At 42.5% G+C, this 17,799-nt stretch overlaps 1 protein-coding gene across 2 annotated transcripts in view; it reads left to right on the plus strand.

Moving 5' to 3' along the window:
• Positions 1-17,799, plus strand: part of LOC310866077 (SH3 and PX domain-containing protein 2A-like) — a 66,867-nt gene that overhangs the window by 1,911 nt on the left and 47,157 nt on the right. For both annotated transcript variants that reach the window (XM_083775382.1, XM_083775383.1), the window contains exons 2-5: positions 529-609; positions 12,089-12,164; positions 14,460-14,536; positions 17,165-17,256. In XM_083775382.1, coding sequence (XP_083631508.1) covers positions 529-609; positions 12,089-12,164; positions 14,460-14,536; positions 17,165-17,256 — 326 coding nt within the window. The remainder of the gene's footprint in view (positions 1-528; positions 610-12,088; positions 12,165-14,459; positions 14,537-17,164; positions 17,257-17,799) is intronic.

The following is a 17,799-nucleotide window of genomic DNA, read 5'->3' on the forward strand; positions in this document are numbered from 1 at the left end:
GAAAAGTACAATGGTAACTAAGCTGGGAATTATACGATGAAATTGGAACGTTAGGGTTTCTCATCCACATAATCGTTCTTATTGTGCGTGTGTGTGTGTGTGTGCTCGTGCAGATGAAAGGATTTTTTATTCTAGTTGTTGCTGCATAGCATGGAGCTTAGATAATGGTGTAGAATTCAAGGGAAAATAACAAATGTTGCCATGTCCCAAAAAATCAATTTCCTGACTTGGCTATAAACTCTATATTAATGTGTAACCGACGACCGTGTATGAATTTCACAACAAGTTGAAAACCCATTGCCGCTCTCTTCTGAACGTCTGGCAGAACTTCTAATGAGGTGTGGCTGGAACCGACAGGCCTAAATTAGTTTGTTTGACCTCCGATGACCTGTGGAAGTTTAGTCAGGAGGGAATGCACTTTGTGTCATTAGAGAAAATCCGGCTAAAGTGGTGCCGGTGCCGTGGCATCTTTGACAAAGTAGCTTTTCTTAATGTCCTTTGTTTGCGCTTGTCTCTCTCTCCCCACAGGTCTATCTCCTCAATGTCACTTACTCTGATTCCTCTAGCCACGTCATCTACAGGAGATACAGCAAATTCTTCGACCTACAGGTACAACGTCTTTGTCCTAACAGCAGCACTCTATCCAAATGACATTTGGCTGTGTTCGTATTCGACAATGCCGAGATATTGCCATGCCTTTACATAAGTCTACTACAAGGGTTCCCAGACCTTTCAGGCCAAGACCTCTCCCAAAATAATCATATTTGAACTGGGGACCCCCCACCCTGACAACCATTTGGAATTGTACGCATTACATTAAATTTGTTCCACAGACATTGTGAAAATAGCCGCTCTACAAGATCACAACGCCGATGCGTTGTGATCTTGTAGTTCGGCTATTTCCACAATGTTTGCCTCTTTCTTATGAAATATCGTTGTGAGCTTGTAGATCGGCTATTTTCACAATATTTGCTTCTTTCTTACGTCTGTTTTTACGTAGCCAATTTGGTATTAAAGGGTATTGAAAGTCATCTAATTGTTTCTTTCTGTTTTTCTTTAAATTTTCATTCCACGATTTTGTAACCCATTTTTTCACCCAGTGTCAATTATCTAATGTAATCCTGGGCGCTACACTTCCTCTGCCAACCTGGGGAGAGCAACGGACTGACCTCATGCTTCCTTCTATGCATGAGGAGTCCAAGCCGCTTCCTTTCACCTGACAGTTGGGGAGTTTCCCCGGTTGGAGCGAGTGGAAGGAACACTATTCCAACCAGTTCCTTTCCCCTCCATCAGGCGCCCCAGCTGGCCAGGGGGAGGCAGTTTAGAGACCAGGATTACTGCATGTTTTTTTGTGAGGGTACCTACCCTAGGGGACACAGGGAGATAATGCAAACTCCACACAGAAATGCCCTTTTGCCAACCCCACCTCGGGTATGGGCACTTATGGAGGAGGAGAGAAAATGCCCACAGCGTCCCCTGTGGGAATCAAACCCAGGACCTTCTAGCTATGAGGGAAAAAATTGAAGACAAAAATCATTCAATTGTAACTTTAGAAATGTGCAGATACCCTGTAATACACTTACCGTATTCTGTAAGTTGGTTTGTTTACTGTTGAGTGAACAATACACCTTTAGCCAATCATCTGGGGAACTCCCAAAATAATTTGTGGGGGTCCCGACCCACAGTTTGGGAACCACTGACCTACTATGAATGTGATGTTAGGAAGCCCAGTGCAACAAAGTGGTTGCTGGTGTTTTTATTCTGGGCTCGGTCGAGGTCAGTGTGTGACATGTAATGGTGAAATTATACGTACAGTCTAGTGATACGACCGTGCTGCTCGCCCAAAGTAACCGATTTGCAACTGACAAGCATGACAAAAAGCGACACGGTCACATGACAAACTATAAACCAGGCTTTAGTCTCGGATCGCTGGTGGTCAGGTGGGTGGAGGGCAAGCCTCAATGTGCCCCAGTGTCCTCCCCCTGAAAAGGTCTCATTTAAGACCATTTGACACGAGCGGAAACGGGGGACATGGGGGGGAAATCCTGTCAGCTATATGCGTCATACGGAGTTAAATAATGAAACCAGAGGAAAACATGATCTCACTCTTGAATGTGCCATGAGACAAAGTTGCCCTTGAAGCTTGGATTTATACTACATCACACAAGGGTGTCACTCTGTTCTGTTTGGCAAAGCAGCACTGTGTCATTACTATGGAGAATAAAATGGGCTTACGCTTTGCTGGACTAGTAGTCCTCGGGCCAGAGGCCTCTTTTGGGGTTTTGGGTACCACTAAATGGGTTGCATATGATTTCTGTCTGTAGTTTATGAAAATATATGATAGCAATCTCAAAATAGTAGCTGATTATTTGTTTTCAGCCCTTATATCTGATAAATTGGTACATATGGCATAACCCGGCAACTAATGGGCCGATTTGGATGATTCTGCTATCAAAGTATAGGTTTTATGGGGTGCCGAGTTGATTTATGAGATAACTGAAGCAATTCAAGTTCAGTCGAAGGTCGAAGGTCAATGTCAAGGTCATTTTCGATAAAAAATGTTAACAAAACTGGCATATCTTGGCCTTGACTTTTGTTGACCTAGTCCTCAATAATACGTAGCAAATGAAATTACATTTTGTAGCAAATAAACAACAAATAAGCTCAAGATAGTTTATTTTATTATGCACGATAATCACAAATTATCAGTCTAGTTTACTGCCAAATTTATTTTGCCATCTGTTCTCCCCTTGCCAAGGCCTTTTCAGTCAGGTCCTTATTTTAAGGCGAAAATTAGGCCAGGTCATAAAACGGAAGTTAGCAAATGGCTAACGGATCAACTCGCAATCTCTATCGCAATCTAATTCACCCGAAATGTAACCCCAAGCTAATCGGATGATAATAATTCCGGAGACCTTTCTGAATTCATAGAACAAAATATTCTGTGGGTCTTGAAAGATTAGTAAAAATGCTGGCAGTGTGTGCAGACTGTTCTAGAGAAACAGTTAATGAGTTAATATTGAACTATGCAACCTCTTCCTCTTCAGAACTGTCCTGTTCAACTGTAGGCATGAATCTTGCTTGGTTTGTACAGTTCTGGAGTTTGCAGAGGTCTGTACATGTCAACCCATTGCTGAGACAACTGCAGTTAGGAAGCTTGCATAGACGTGCACATTTACAAGCCCAAAACTACATCTGGTGCATGGGCTGTGCGCATCCAGTGAATTGCTAACTGTCCACAATCAACAGTTGTCCATCCACTCTGTATGGGATCTGGTGCAGATGGGTGAGTCTGCAGGGAGCATCTCCATATTCGAGTCTGGTAATTGGCACGGAGGGCAATGAGGGCATTGAGAAATAGACATTCTCTACATGGTGGAAGTTGACTGGAATCAGCCTCCCCTCTAATGGCACAGGCAAGAAGCAATATAATTCAGCCTGCCTGTTGTTATATTATGATGTTGGTTATGTCCATTCATCGTACAGTACATCAGAAATGGGCAGAAAAGTGACTACTTTTGGAGTTTAGACAACAATGAATTATGTGGTTTTGCATAATCAGATTATACAGTATTCAGCTACTCTTCTGAAACTGCTATCACACATTTTCTCACTCCTGGATGTCAGACGAACAAAATGATACCACCTTTTACCGATATCTCACTCTGCCTAAGGACTATAGAGGGAAACTAGAGGGACTAAAGGGAAAATGTCCCACACTGAATCACTGACCCAACCATGTTTACAGCTGGACATGTTTACAGTGCTCAAACGTTTCTACACTAACGTGGTTGTTAAGACTGAGGGAGACAAATATAGCTAAACCCCGCCATAAACGGCACAAGTAAGTAATGATAGAGGCGGGAAATGGCGATGGGAAGGTCATGCAATAAATGGACATGTAGTCTGTAGCTCCCTTGAAAAACGATGTATCTCTGGATCCTCTCAGACGACATGCTCAACCCACTCAAACCAGACCAGGGCTTTGTCGGTCTGACTGCGCTGAAGGCGGCAGAGGAAACCCTTTGTTCCAGGGCCCCTTGCTAATAGCCAGGAAAATCCTGCCCTGCTCTGCTCTGTTTGATGGAAACAGAGCTTCTCTCCTGTCTCTGTAAACATTAGTCTTGTGCAGAGATCCCTACTACCCCGGCTCTGCTTGCCTGGCTATGGTAATCAGTAAAAAGTGACCCTTCCAACAGCTGTCTATACAAGATGGGTGGGGATGGTGAATTTGTATTGGTCTCTCTAATGAATATAGTTCATACATGCCAGGAAGGAGAACAGCCATGATCCACTGATCCAGAATCCATCATTAGCGTCAACAGTGAGCAGGTGCAGGAAAAACAAATGAAATAAAGAAAACCATCCCACACTATAAGATTGAACCATCTGTAAATCAATCTTTTTGGGGTCTGGCATGATTTGCAGTACCTTCTCTAAGGAAATAGGATGCCATTTAGAAGATATCAGGGAAAATACCAGAGGGTGCTGGTGGAAAGAAATTGGAGGAAGTTGTGATCAGGAAGGGGGGTAGATGACTACCAGGGAATGAAATCACTGGGGAGTGAAATGACTCCAGGCTTTGATAGTGGATACGAAGTACTGGTCCTCCTACTTAAAGCAAGTACCGGTAGTTAGCTAAAGTGTACTGTGGTCCCACATCTTAACATTAGCAATCTGGCATTTAACCATTTTGATCTCATTATTCAGAATCGGTGAAAGATGTTTCCCCTCAGTAGATTCAATCAGGTACCATCTCCATATTAGCAGTTATACTTAAGTACTGCATTGACAAAGTCTACTGTCATTCCCGCTATTCTTTCTGACATTTATGATGCAGCAATTCATCCTCAGAAGAAGTGCCTTACTCCAAAATAATTGCCTTTTTTGGGGGCCAGACAATGCTTTTCTGTCTAAAATTGTGTCTTCGCCAACTGACACCTACAGTACAGTATTTTCAGAGTCTGCACGACTCTGTCCCCACATGCACAATTGCACGTTTCAGCCAGAAGTTGGAAAAGGGATCAGAAATAGTATACGGACAAACGTGACAGCGATCGCATCTGATATGCATTATTGAGAATGAACGAATGCAATGTGATCCTGATGCTGTTTCACATGATTTGGCTAGTTAAAAGCTAAGCCAGGTCAAACAAAGTCATGGAACAATTGGCACTGGTAAAACCTCATTGCCAGTTGTCTCTGTAAGATAAAGAGCAGGGGTCTTCAACCAGGGGTCCGGGACCCCTAGGGGGGTCCACAGAGTTAATACAGGGGAGCCACAAAATCTTTGTGTGATAGGAACCTTTTTGAGCATTTTTTTTAAACTTTTTTTTTACATGAACTACTCGATCCCTAGCATCCCGATTCCCTACTCTGAGGGGAACATTAGCCATCATTAGCAGATCAACAACTGCGAGGAGTTGTGAGCTTGTAGATCGGCTATTTTCGGCAAAGAGGCTTGGTGTTGAGGGAAAGAAAAGAAGACCAAGTGCATGTTTTGAGGGTTGTATTTTATTTAAGTTAACCGTCTCTACACAACACTACACAATGATAGTGCTGTCAAACACGTCTATGAAGCTATCTATTAAATCTAGAAAAAGGTTTACTTCATACAATATGAAGTGGGGGTCTCTGCTTCATCTGTCTCTCAGCTAAGGGGAACGTCCTTGTCTTGAACAACACTTTTCCAAAACTGAATTAATAACAATTTTAAATATCTAAGTTCAATCAAGATTGAACAACTTTATGGCATATTTATGACCTACAAATGTGACAATACTTTATAGACAAGGGGCTATATCTTGCGCCACCCCTTAACCCTTATCCCTAAACTAATTTGCCATTTTTTACTATTTAAAAAAAACCTTTTAAAATAGTTCAAATAGCCGATCTACAAGCTCACAATGTCTCGATGTAGATCGTCTAGTTCAGTGGTTCCCAAACTTTTTCATGTCAAGGACCCCCAAATCGACATTTATTAGGCCGCGGACCCCCATTTGAAAAGAAATGCCAGACCCCCAGTTTGACATGCATATTAGTCTACACTACAGACCCCCCATTTAATGGCATTTCTATCTGTTAGTTTAACTCTGAGAGTGTACAAATGCTTGTTACACTCAAGAGTTACATACAGAGTTACAGACCCATTTGGTTCCAAATTATAATTTAGCTGGGTCCCCCCTGGAACTCCCTAAAGTACCCCTGGGGGTCCCCAGACCCCACTTTGGGAACCACTGGTCTAGTTGAACTATTTTAAAATGTTTTTCAAAATGGTAAAAAAAATCGTTTAGGGATAAGGGTGGCACAAGATGGAGCCCAAGATGCCAGAGACGAGCACAGAGGTCTTTGTGTTTTTCTGCTTTGAGCTCACACTGCTGGAACATAACTCACGTATTCATTGCAATATATTAGAAAGAAAATTCAACTCCACGATGAAACTCTCTTCTGTTTGTTTCTCTGTCAGTTTTATGTCCCCCACTCCCCCCCTGGGATAGGCACAATAAGCCATTGGCTTCAGCCTAAACCCTTTTGGTCTCTACAAAAAACTAAAAGAAAGTGTAAAAAACACACGACGAAATGAATACATGTAATGTAATGTTTTTTTTTTTAAACTGAACTGAATATAGTGATGAATATGATGTAACAATATTAGGTGAATGATAATAGGTTGTTAGGCAGAAGAGGAGGGTCACTGGTGGTTTTGTGCACCTGATCTTTTAAAATGCCAACATGAGCTAGCTGTGTGGTTTGTATGTGAGATTAGGGACAAAATCTCCCACCAGATCAAAAGCCGAAGGCGCGCTTTACTCAGAGGGAGTCTTGAGGAGTAGTCTCAATAGCTGGGTAGCGCTATACGGTGAGCCTTATAGTAGATTGGCTACTTCCGCTATTCACCGTATGACAAAGTGTATAGGGCTTAAGTGGCTAAGTATCCCTTTGCAAGTGGTACAGTGTCATAAGTACACACGCTCCTAATGTTGAGAGCCTTTCTACTGGACTATCGTGTAACTCTTAACTGCTCATTTGGGAAACAATCATCGTAAATCATAAGGCATTTCTCCTCATCTGGTTCCTCTCCCCTAAGCGTTTCTGCTGACTACGTGTCGTAAAAGCTCTGTGGGCATGCGAGTGCAGCGCAAAAGCATGTTTGGGTCCATTTGTTTTTTATGCAGAACATTGCTGAGTCTGCAGTCCAACAACCAACACCGGCAGGAGGAAAGGGTTCTGACCCACACATGTTGGAAAGGGAGTAAGAGTTGGTCAGTGTGTCAGAGTTTACCCTCTCCCCCCATTCCACACCCGTCAACCACAGTGCATTCCACAAGGGGATTGTGGCGTGTGTTGCAAGCTGGTTTTCCTTTAGGTGTCTGCTTGGACAGAAGAAACCCCCTCCAAAGATCTCTTTAGTCGCCATTATTTTTGGATCGTAGAACTGGAACAGGGTCAGATCTTACCCCATCTGCACTGTAATTTGTCTGCACCGCATTCCTGTCATAAGCTGTGTCCTTAACAATGTTATTTTTTTCTCAGTGTGCACTTGCATTGAAACTGAGGTACATATAAGGCTATAGGAACTAATGCTTCAGCTACATAGATACTGTATAAAATAAACCACTACAGCCCATACTGAACTTTGCTTGGGGACCCAATAACGCTTATTGCTATGGATATGATATATCCAATGCATGGTTTGATTATTTCCTCTTGTAAAAAAAAACGTTTGACACAGATTCAAAGTGTCGCTATGAATGGACATGTCCATTCAATATAACATACAGTATATGCATTCCTATGGTTGAGCTTTTACCACTTAAGCCATTTGAACCCTAGTGTCCTTATTCATTGGCATGTCATCATAATGGGCAAACATTCGACAAAATTAGGCCAACATTCGCTGGCCGCTCTACAAGCTCACAAGAGACAAAATGTGGGGGCCAAGAATAGAATGTAGGGCCGTGGCCCACCAAGTAGGCTATAGGCCAGGGTTTAAGTGGTTAATGTGCTGTGTCATGGCAGAGAGAAGCAAATACTGACAATCAATCACAATCAATAAACAGTGTAGTCTGAGACTGTGGTTTGAGACAAATGGCCCCAAAAAGCAATGAACCGTTTTCTTTTCAAATCTGTGTTTATGTTTTATATTATTGTTGAGGAGACTAGTTAGCACTGCAACGTAGATTTCATATTATCATATAGATTATCACATGAAGATGAATGCTCAGAATACTCATGGGTGAATTCTGAAGTATGTTAGGAAAAGGTTACTGACCAAGTGGGCAGTTGGAGATGCTCCTTTTTGCAGTAAACAAATGTCAAGTGGCTGTCAAAACCCAAACAAGGGATGGAATTGGATTGTTTTCCCACTCCGACATTCCTCCAAACTCCCCCCATATGAGATTCTGAATAGAACAGCGTCTTTGTCTGCACAGAACAAGCTCTCTCTCTCTCTCTCTCTATCTGTCCGTCTGTCTGTCTGTCTCTCTCTCCCCGCAGTTCTCTCTTAGGGCTCAAATTATAATCATCTTAGCATACAGAAGCTGCAGTGGTGTTTTGCCTCCATCATAATGACTCAAATTTAGGGTGTCACAATGTCAAGCCACAGAGACACAATTGAAGACTGAAAGCACATCATTGCACACCAGGCTATTACTCAAAACATGTAGGACAAAGAATAGGACCTACTGTAAAAAAAAGAAAAAGGGGGGAAAGAAAATGAAATACAGGGGGGAAAGAATGAGCACATGGCACCTGTTGCTACACAGACAAGTTCATTTTCCCTGCGGGAAGACTTTGGCTGACACAGAGACATTACACATTAAAGTATCTCCCACGCGGTTTAGGAAAGTGATACAATACACATATATTAAATACATACAGTGCTGGGACGAATGGCCCGAAGTTGCGGCTGCTGCTGCGTTACGAGAGTCGGAAATGTGAGAATGAGTGAAATCACTCCAAGAGATGTGTTGGTGTGTTGCCATGGCAAAGCAGTTCTTTCCCACCTGTAGCAGTTCTGCAAGCTCGAAACGCGGCGCGAAGCAACAGGTTTCAAGCTTGTAGATCTGCTACTTTTGATATTATTGAATTTGAATCCTGAGAAGTAACAGTTTTGGACACAGGGGGTTTCCACAAGACATAGACGATGTGGTTCGTTTTGTCAGGCCACGGCAGAAATGTCCAATTCCCCCATGTGCCGTGTTAAACATTCACATTGTTTTATAGAGGTATATATATATGGAGGGATTATGCCATTTCACTGCTGGCCATTGTTACAGCGGTTGGACGGGAACCCACACACCGCAGCGTAAACAGGAAAAAAAAAAACTGTTTGTTACCACATGTTTTACAAAAAATATTGTTTTTCATGCTCAGCCACTGAACATTAGTGTGTAATGATGCAACAGTGTACACTGCACAGTGCAATAACATTAATGCCCACAATAAACATTTGGCATTCAGAACAAACATTTATTAATGTTTTCACAAATAATGTTGTCTAAGTTATTGTTGCCATTTCCCTTAGCCAAATGTCAAATGTCAGGGTTCATGTATCTTTTGAGGGTCTCTCTTTTTTTTTAAATGTAAGGAGCAAGAAAACCAGAAACTCAAATATCCTTCTGTGAATTTCTGCCTATTTAGGCAGTTTTGGTTAACCAAAACAACTCTTTATATCTGGCAGTTCAACGCACCCTCAAAACACAATAATGGCTGCCGCCTTCTTCAAAGGAAACCACTCCTCGTTTTGCTGTCTTGTGTTTTTTGAGGAGGGGGGGGGAAATGCCAAGGGCTGAAAGAGACTTAAGAGTCTCAGCAAATGGCAGTAGAGCAGTAAAGAGTACAGTACACTAACCACAAGAAGAGAAAACCAAACCTCCCTCTCACACTGGGAAAACTCCCATAAACAACTCCTACACTCCCAGACAGAGTGGATCCAACGTTACCCTCCAAGTGGGCCAGATTGTGTTTGTCCACCTGGTTCCTTTTGGCTCACTCCCTGGCCCAGAGCCTACTGGGCCCAGCCTAGATGTGTGAATGCTTTCGCTTAGTTCTGCTCACAGCCTTTGCCGCTCAGTAGAGCACATCTGGAACGAGGCAAGACAGGGGCAAGGAGGAGCTACATTATGAAATGGAGCATGATTTTTCTTTTTTTATTATTTTTATTATTATTATTATTATTATTTTCTTTTACTTCAGGATGGCTCCCATGCACATTCATTTGATCTTTTCAGATGAGGTGCCAAGAAAATAGAGGTGGTTCAGACATACACTTAACACTCAACAAAATCATCTCATACATCATGTACTGTATAACCAAATGGCCCCTAGTTTCTGCTAGTGCACTGGGGAACATGCTGTATTTGTACGTGCATACGCATTCACCTGCACATACAGTATAGTATGTGCAAACACACAAACACTCTTCTGTACTAAACGTGAGTGTTTCTATGGTGTCATTATACAAGACTGTGCACAGTTTGCACAGTTTACACTTTCCCTCTCGGCTCTCGCACAGCTGCAACTTTGACCCAGTTACATTATTCGGTTACTGGGTTTTTCATGGGTGCATATCATTGTTGCAACAACTGTGGGATGAGAATCAATCTCCTGCTCCCAGCGTTGAGTGCTGTCACTGTATAAATATATGCTTAAAACAATTGTCTTTATTCTCTTTGAACCCATTAAAACCAGGAAAGCATCTGTGTCAGACTCATTTTAGATATTAGAGTTAAAAAATAACAGATCTACAAGCTTACAGCACATCACTTTGTGCCGCACTGTGAGCTTGTACATCTGCTATTTTGGAACATTTAGAAAAAATCTTGAAAGAGTGAGAACTACTGATTTAGAAGGCATATTCTTTTAGAATCGGCCTCGGGTCTTAAATGGGTTAATTTAGTAGACAGTGAGGGGAAAAAACCCACTTAGGCCTATATGGTTGACAAATCACAGAGTTGATTGTTGACTCTTTAAGCTTCTTATGAGTAAGTTGCAGTGGAGGGGAGGTTTCACTTAACTGCAGATGACGTAACCCCCCTCGGTCACCCCACAGATCAAAGTGACCTCTTGTCTGCCGACTTAACGTAGTGGCTCTTCAGAGGCGATGTAATTACACCCCGTATTGCAGTAATTTAACATGGGGTTGGTCTGCAGCGGGGGAGTTCACGACCCCCATGTGGTTTTATCACTGATCTCAGATCAGATTCCACCACTGAGCTCTGTCAGATTAACTGGTGCTGCGTAAAAAAGACAACTTGCGTTGGTTTAGCCATCAAACAGATGGCCTGAACTTAATTACTAGCCATTAACCCATTCAGGCCTGACGTCGAAATAAAATAAAAAAAAAATCTAAATCATGACAATTTTCGGAAAGATTTGAGGCACATTTTAACGCAAAAAAAATAATAGCAGACCTACAAGTTCATAGCGCACCACACGGTGGCGCGCTATGAGCTTGTAGGTCTGCTAGAAAAACTGCTAGAAAAACTGTGAGCTTGTACATCTGCTATTTTTGAATAGTCAATGTATAAATAGATTAGAAAAAGGTCTTTGCCAGGTCAGGTAGGTTATTGTGGCCTCATGGTGGCGCTATAATTGGCCAATGTGAAAATGGTGCCATTTCTTCTTAGGCCTTTCACGGCAATCAGATGCTGCATTCATGATTTGAAGCATTTGTTCCAAAAATGTGTTTTGTAGAAATCAACCTGCTGGTGGCACTAATGGCAATGTGGAAAGGGTGGAATTTCTTCTGGGAATGTGCGTGCAAAATTTCACGGAAATCGCACTGCGTTCATGATTTGAGGCATTTTTTCCAAACAGACCAATCCTGCAAACTTTGGAAGCCAATGTTAGCCAATTAGGATGGAATATGAAAGGTTTTCGCTTGGCCTCGAGGGAGTGTGAGTGCAAAGTTTTACACAGATCGGTGCAGTTATATGGAAGAAACGTGAATGAGCCCGTTATAGCACCACCCAACTTTTGAATGACTCAACTTGTGAAATTAATGGTGGAGATTTGTCAGACCACTCCACTGCCTAGAGCTATAAGCGAGCAAAATGCTATGAAGTTAATTTCTCTTTTTCTCCAGATGCAGATCCTCGACAAATTCCCGATTGAGGGTGGCCAGAAAGACCCCAAGAAGAGGATCATTCCATTCCTTCCTGGTGAGCTCGTGTACAAGGTCCATTATGTATTCGGCATTTGAGCCACGGACCACCACTTGATGTCATTTAGCCTCTCAGACCCAAAATGTTGAATATTTTGTTATCGTTGGATAAGATTTTGTCCACATTTCCATGTCATATTTGATGTGGTACGGTTAGGAGAGATGGCAAACGTCAGTCAAAGTAATAATTCTTCTAACTCTTGAGTGTAAAATGAAACCAAATTTTGGTTTGATTTTACGCTCTCAAGAGTTGAAGATCTATAAGGCTCCATTTGGTTACCAACTATCCATCATAGCTGGGGACCACCTGGAAGGCTGGAACCCCCTCAAGGACCACTGGTGGTCCCCGGACCACTGGTTGAAAACCACTGATCTATTCTGTAAATTCTATCACTAGCTTGTGCCTCCATGGTGTTCAGTTTCGGTCGGAAAGACATTTCGCAACGAGAAAAGCAACAAAACAGGCCTTGCACTTTTTTTATGCATAACAGATATCCGTTTGTACTGCTGCCTGCATACTCCATACTGTCCATAGCTTGACCTACCACACAGTACAGCCTACTACTACAGTAACTTTCCTCTCCAACCAAGCCCAGTCAGTGGTGGGTCTGGTATGGATGTAGTAGGAGGCTGGTAGAGACAGGGATCCATCTAATCTGATAAAAGTCAGCGTGGCCCAGAGCAGTGAAGAGCCCCTTTGTTTAGTCAAACTCTAAAGCCCCAATCTGGCCAGTTTTGAACTGACTGTAATGCCCTATTGCCTGATTTATACGCTGTGCCGGCCAGCGTGTCGCACACTGGACATCACTGATCTACAAGCTCTGCTGTTTTAGTTGCGCAAAACACTGGCGTGCAGCTACAGTAAGTGTACCAGGCTTTAATTAACCCATTATGACCCGAGCTGATTCTAAAAACGTCTTCTAATGCCAACCGTTTTCTGAAAAACCTATGTTGCTGTATCACTTGTATATATACTGCTATTTTTGAATAGCCAACCAATGGGCTAAGGCAGGGGTATTCAAATGGTGGCCCGCCCCCTTGTGGGGGGGGGGGGGGGGCGGGCTTGGAGAGAGCTAATGAAAGTTACAGGTATGGTGTGTGCGATGTGAAGTGTGATATTATCATAATGATAATGTGATGATGATGTGAGATTATCTGCTAAATGCCTAAATTGTAAATTGACAGTAATCCTTAATCATATTCAAGGGATTGAGAAATGAGACAGACAGTCACTTTAGACTAGACTACTGCTGGTGTGTGTTTCCAGCTGGTGCTCGTTGACGCTCGTTAATGTCAAGGCCTTTATGTTTATGCACTGTCAAATAGATCTACATCTATTTTAAGGTAGCATATACTTGTATAGACATATCACCCTGTGCTCATACTGTGCACAAAATGTATTACAATGAATCTTTGCGTTTGAACACAAAATGCATTTTCAGAACCCACAGATTTTCGCGCTTCGTGCACGTACGCTGTGCGGCCCCCCACACACAATCATTCTACAGTTGTGGCCCCTGGCGCTATATATATATATATATATATATATATATATATATATACACACACACACACACACACACACACACACACACACACACATAGCGTCACTTTGTGGCACACTATGAGCTTGTAGAACAAAGGGACAAACAGGGTGATACAAATCACTCTAAATGAGTAGCAGCATGCATTCATAATGAGAACACGTTACTGTGTGTCCACTGTGCCACTATGAATAGGGATTACTGTAGATACAGCACAGTCAGCAAAACTACATTCAATTAGTAGAACAAGTTATCTAGAAAAATGATGAAAATGAGTGAAAAATGTTAAGTCAAATCTTTGCTTCTGGGGACCACTGGAACAAAATTGTTTGAGGTGGGTGTCGGCGGCCAAATACAGCCATTTTGGGGGTTCTGGACATGAAAACGTTTCAGAACCCACTGATGAAACTGAAGATTTAGACATTTGTAGAATCGGCCTCAGATCTTACCCATTTTGGGGCGGGAACCCATTTTGGTGTTATGGAATTATTTGTTATTTGGAATTATGCTATGCTTTAGATATTGAAAAATAGCAGACCTACAAGCTCATAGCGCGCCACCGAGTGGCGCGCTACGAGCTTGTAGGTCTGCTGTTTTTGAAAAATCGAAGAACGACTGACATAAGAAACACAGTGGGGTTATGAACTCTGAGGACCTTGCTGTGATGATAACCGTTAACTGTTCGCACTATGCAGTGCTAATTGACCATGCTCTGTTCATCATCATCACGCTCGTGTTTTTCCATGCAGGCAAGGTCTTATTTCGCCGAAGTCACATCAGGGACGTGGCTGTGAAACGACTGCGGCACCTGGATAACTACTGCCAGGTACGACAACAGCTTTCTCTCTCTGACATTACAAAAGTAATACGGAAAGTGATACATACGTTTACCTAAGTATACTGTACTTATTAACCCATTCAGGCCTGACGTAAAAAATATATAATCTAAATCATTTTTCAAAAATAGCAGACCTACAAGTTCATAGCGCGAGTGGCGCGCTATGAGCTTGTAGATCTGCTATTTTTCAATAGCTAAATTATAACAATGTTTAAAACACCAAAAGGGGTTCCCTCCCAAAATGGGTTAAGTATTTCTTTTTAGGTATTTGTGATTTAGAGTATTTCCTATTGCCAATACTTTTACTTCTACTCCACTACTGTACATCTTCGATCCAAATATTGTACTTTTACTCCACCACATTTCTTTGAATACTTTACGTTACTAGTTACTTTGTAGATTTTGATTATTAATACAAATCATACAGTAAACCACTTCAGCCCCATATACATTTTGGCCATTTGAAAATAGCCAGATATAGATACTTTACTTTACATGTTGATACTTTAAGTACATGTTGATGCCAAATTTCCAATACTTTTGTACTTTTATACAATACATTATGAATTCCATACTTTTACTTGTAAAAGAGTATTTTTATATTCATTGCAGTATTGATACTTTTACTTCAGTAAAACAATTGAGTACTTTGTCCACCACTGCTTTGCTGCACTCTTCTCTACTCACTGCCAGAGCCAGCACAGTACCGTTTCTATTAGTTTCTATTTGTTAACTGTGCCGTTGGGAAGAAGACATTCAAAATGTTGCCAGATAACGATTACTAATGACCTGTATCTGGAATTGTAATCAGTAACCTAATGAGTGATATCAGATTACTTAAAGTAATATATAATAATAATAATAATAATAAATGTATAACCTTTGGATTACTTTTAACAGCGTATTGTTGACTGATTGACAAAAATGCATATACATGAACATCTGTACATATCTGTCAAAAGGATGAAAAGTTTTTTGTATTGTGGTTCTTTCAGTGCAAAAGTGTAAACTGTTGATTGTCAGTAATTATTAGATTACGGGTTGAATTCACATAAATGTACAGTATATTTAGCTATAAAATTGAACGTAACATTTCCCAACCCTGACTGCATAATGTGTCAAACAACCCTCCAGTGACTCCATCCCACCCAACACACACACACACACACACACACACACACACACAGTTCTGCCAGCACGAGCCTCCACAGGAAAGCAGCGGCTCTATCTGTGCTGGCGGTCACTTCCTGTCACCCATGTAAATAGGCAGCTTATGATGGAATCGCAGGATACAGGGGCACACACAGGGCAAAAGATACAGGATACAGGGGCACACACAGGGCAAAAGCGTCACATACACAGAACGAGAGTGAATCACCGGACCCGAGGTGTGTGTGCGAGCGTGCATGTGTGCGCGAGCGTGTGCTGGCCTATCCCCCTGACCTTGTTATATCCATTAGGTCAGATATGGGAACGTGTGAAGCAGGCGTGATGCTAAGTATGACTCACTGTAGTGTACAGTAGAGTACTCACTGTACTGTATACTTCTTTTTCGGCAAAAATGTACGCGTTGTGAGCATAGACTGTAAATAATATGGACAAAGCGTTCCCCGGGTCTAACATGGACGTAAAATGAAGCCTGTAATTCCTTGCACTGTAAGTCGCCATATTTCTAGATCCGTTTGGGCCCAGCTGGCCATTGGCTGGCTCCGTTTGGGCCCAGCTGGCCATTGGCTGGCCCAGACAACGAGGCGGGACTTCCCCCCCTTACTCTTCGTTGGTTTTTATTTTGACTGAACGGGGGGTGGCTCCCGTTCATAGACTGTAATGGTAGCCACACCCCTCAGAACATACGCAACTTTATGGTAATTTCTTTTATAAATGGGACCATAATTTTCCAAAAAGAATATTATGACATGAGAAATGAGACTTTAAACTAGTGACTGGAAGCAGAAAGTATTCATGACCATGTTTATTAAGGTAATACAGTCTAGGTGAAGTTGGGCCCAAATACATGGGCCTCTATGGAGCTATGGGTTTTTTTGGGCCCAATGACAGCGCCACAACAGGCGGTCCCGATTTCCTTAGTGGCTTCACGAAATATCTGTCTGACTGCCCCCCTGGTTGTGAGCTGGTTTGGCTATTTTGGCTATGTGACACTAGCACACACTACTACGGTTTAATGTGTATACAACATGAACAACAGAGCTATATGGAACACTAAACAAATGACAGTATAACTTCATCCAGATAGCAAATAATATGAATGTAATGTACTGTAGCTTTGCTGACAGTACAGTTCTGTACAGTATCAATACATAAACATTTGTCTACAGTGAGTGGACACAGCGTGAAGTGTTTGAATGCATGCCGTTGCTCATTCAGAGTCGCAGCAGAGTGATCTGTGTCACCCTCCATGTTTGTCCCTTCTTGTCTTCTCATCCCACTCTCTGGGAAGTGAACCCTTCTCCTTCTCCTCCACGCCCTTCAGTGGAGGCCAAGGTCTGTGTGTCATCCTCTCATCTATAGACCGACGGCACTATGACTCCTCAATAAACTGGGAAATGTGTTGAATAATAAACCGTTTCTCTCTCTTCCTCCCTTCCCAACCCGCAGGCGTTGATGAAACTTCCCTCCCACCTCTCCCAAAGCGAAGAGGTTCTGAGGTTCTTTGAGACTAACGCAGAGGACCTCAACCCTCCAAAAGAGTGAGTCTTTATTGGCAGTTTACTTTTAGGCACATCGGCGTGTTTACATTAGCCTTTCATTGAAACATTAACATTCGTTATATGCCCTCCATATTGAACACTGCCCTCTGGTGGGAACATTTCAATTGTAGTACAATACCGTGTACCATATTGTATGTGTGTGTGTGTGTGTGTGTGTGTGTGTGTGTGTGTGTGTGTGTGTGTGTGTGTGTGTGTGTGTGTGTGTGTGCGTGCACAGTCGCACACGTGTACGTGCGTGCGCATGTGTGCATGCGGCGGTGAGACATCAGCGACACTGACCCGTCCTGATCCCAGGTCAGTGCGCGGCTCAGCAGTGACTGATAGTGGGCTGAGGGATAGTGTCGTTTTATTAATGATGATGTGTGTGGGGGCGTGACATCTGATCTCAGCCTCGGTGCTTAAGGTATTATGAGAACCAAGGGTAAGTTCGGGGGCTCTGGGATCAGGCGAGGACCATTTGTCTTAGTCAGGTCCTCGTCAGAGGGAGGAACGGCAGAGTGAATTGCAGAGTGGTCCTCGTGG

The sequence above is a fragment of the Protomyctophum parallelum genome (genome assembly GCF_964188405.1).
Source record: "Protomyctophum parallelum genome assembly, chromosome: 10".
Classification (NCBI taxonomy): Eukaryota; Metazoa; Chordata; class Actinopteri; order Myctophiformes; family Myctophidae; genus Protomyctophum; species Protomyctophum parallelum.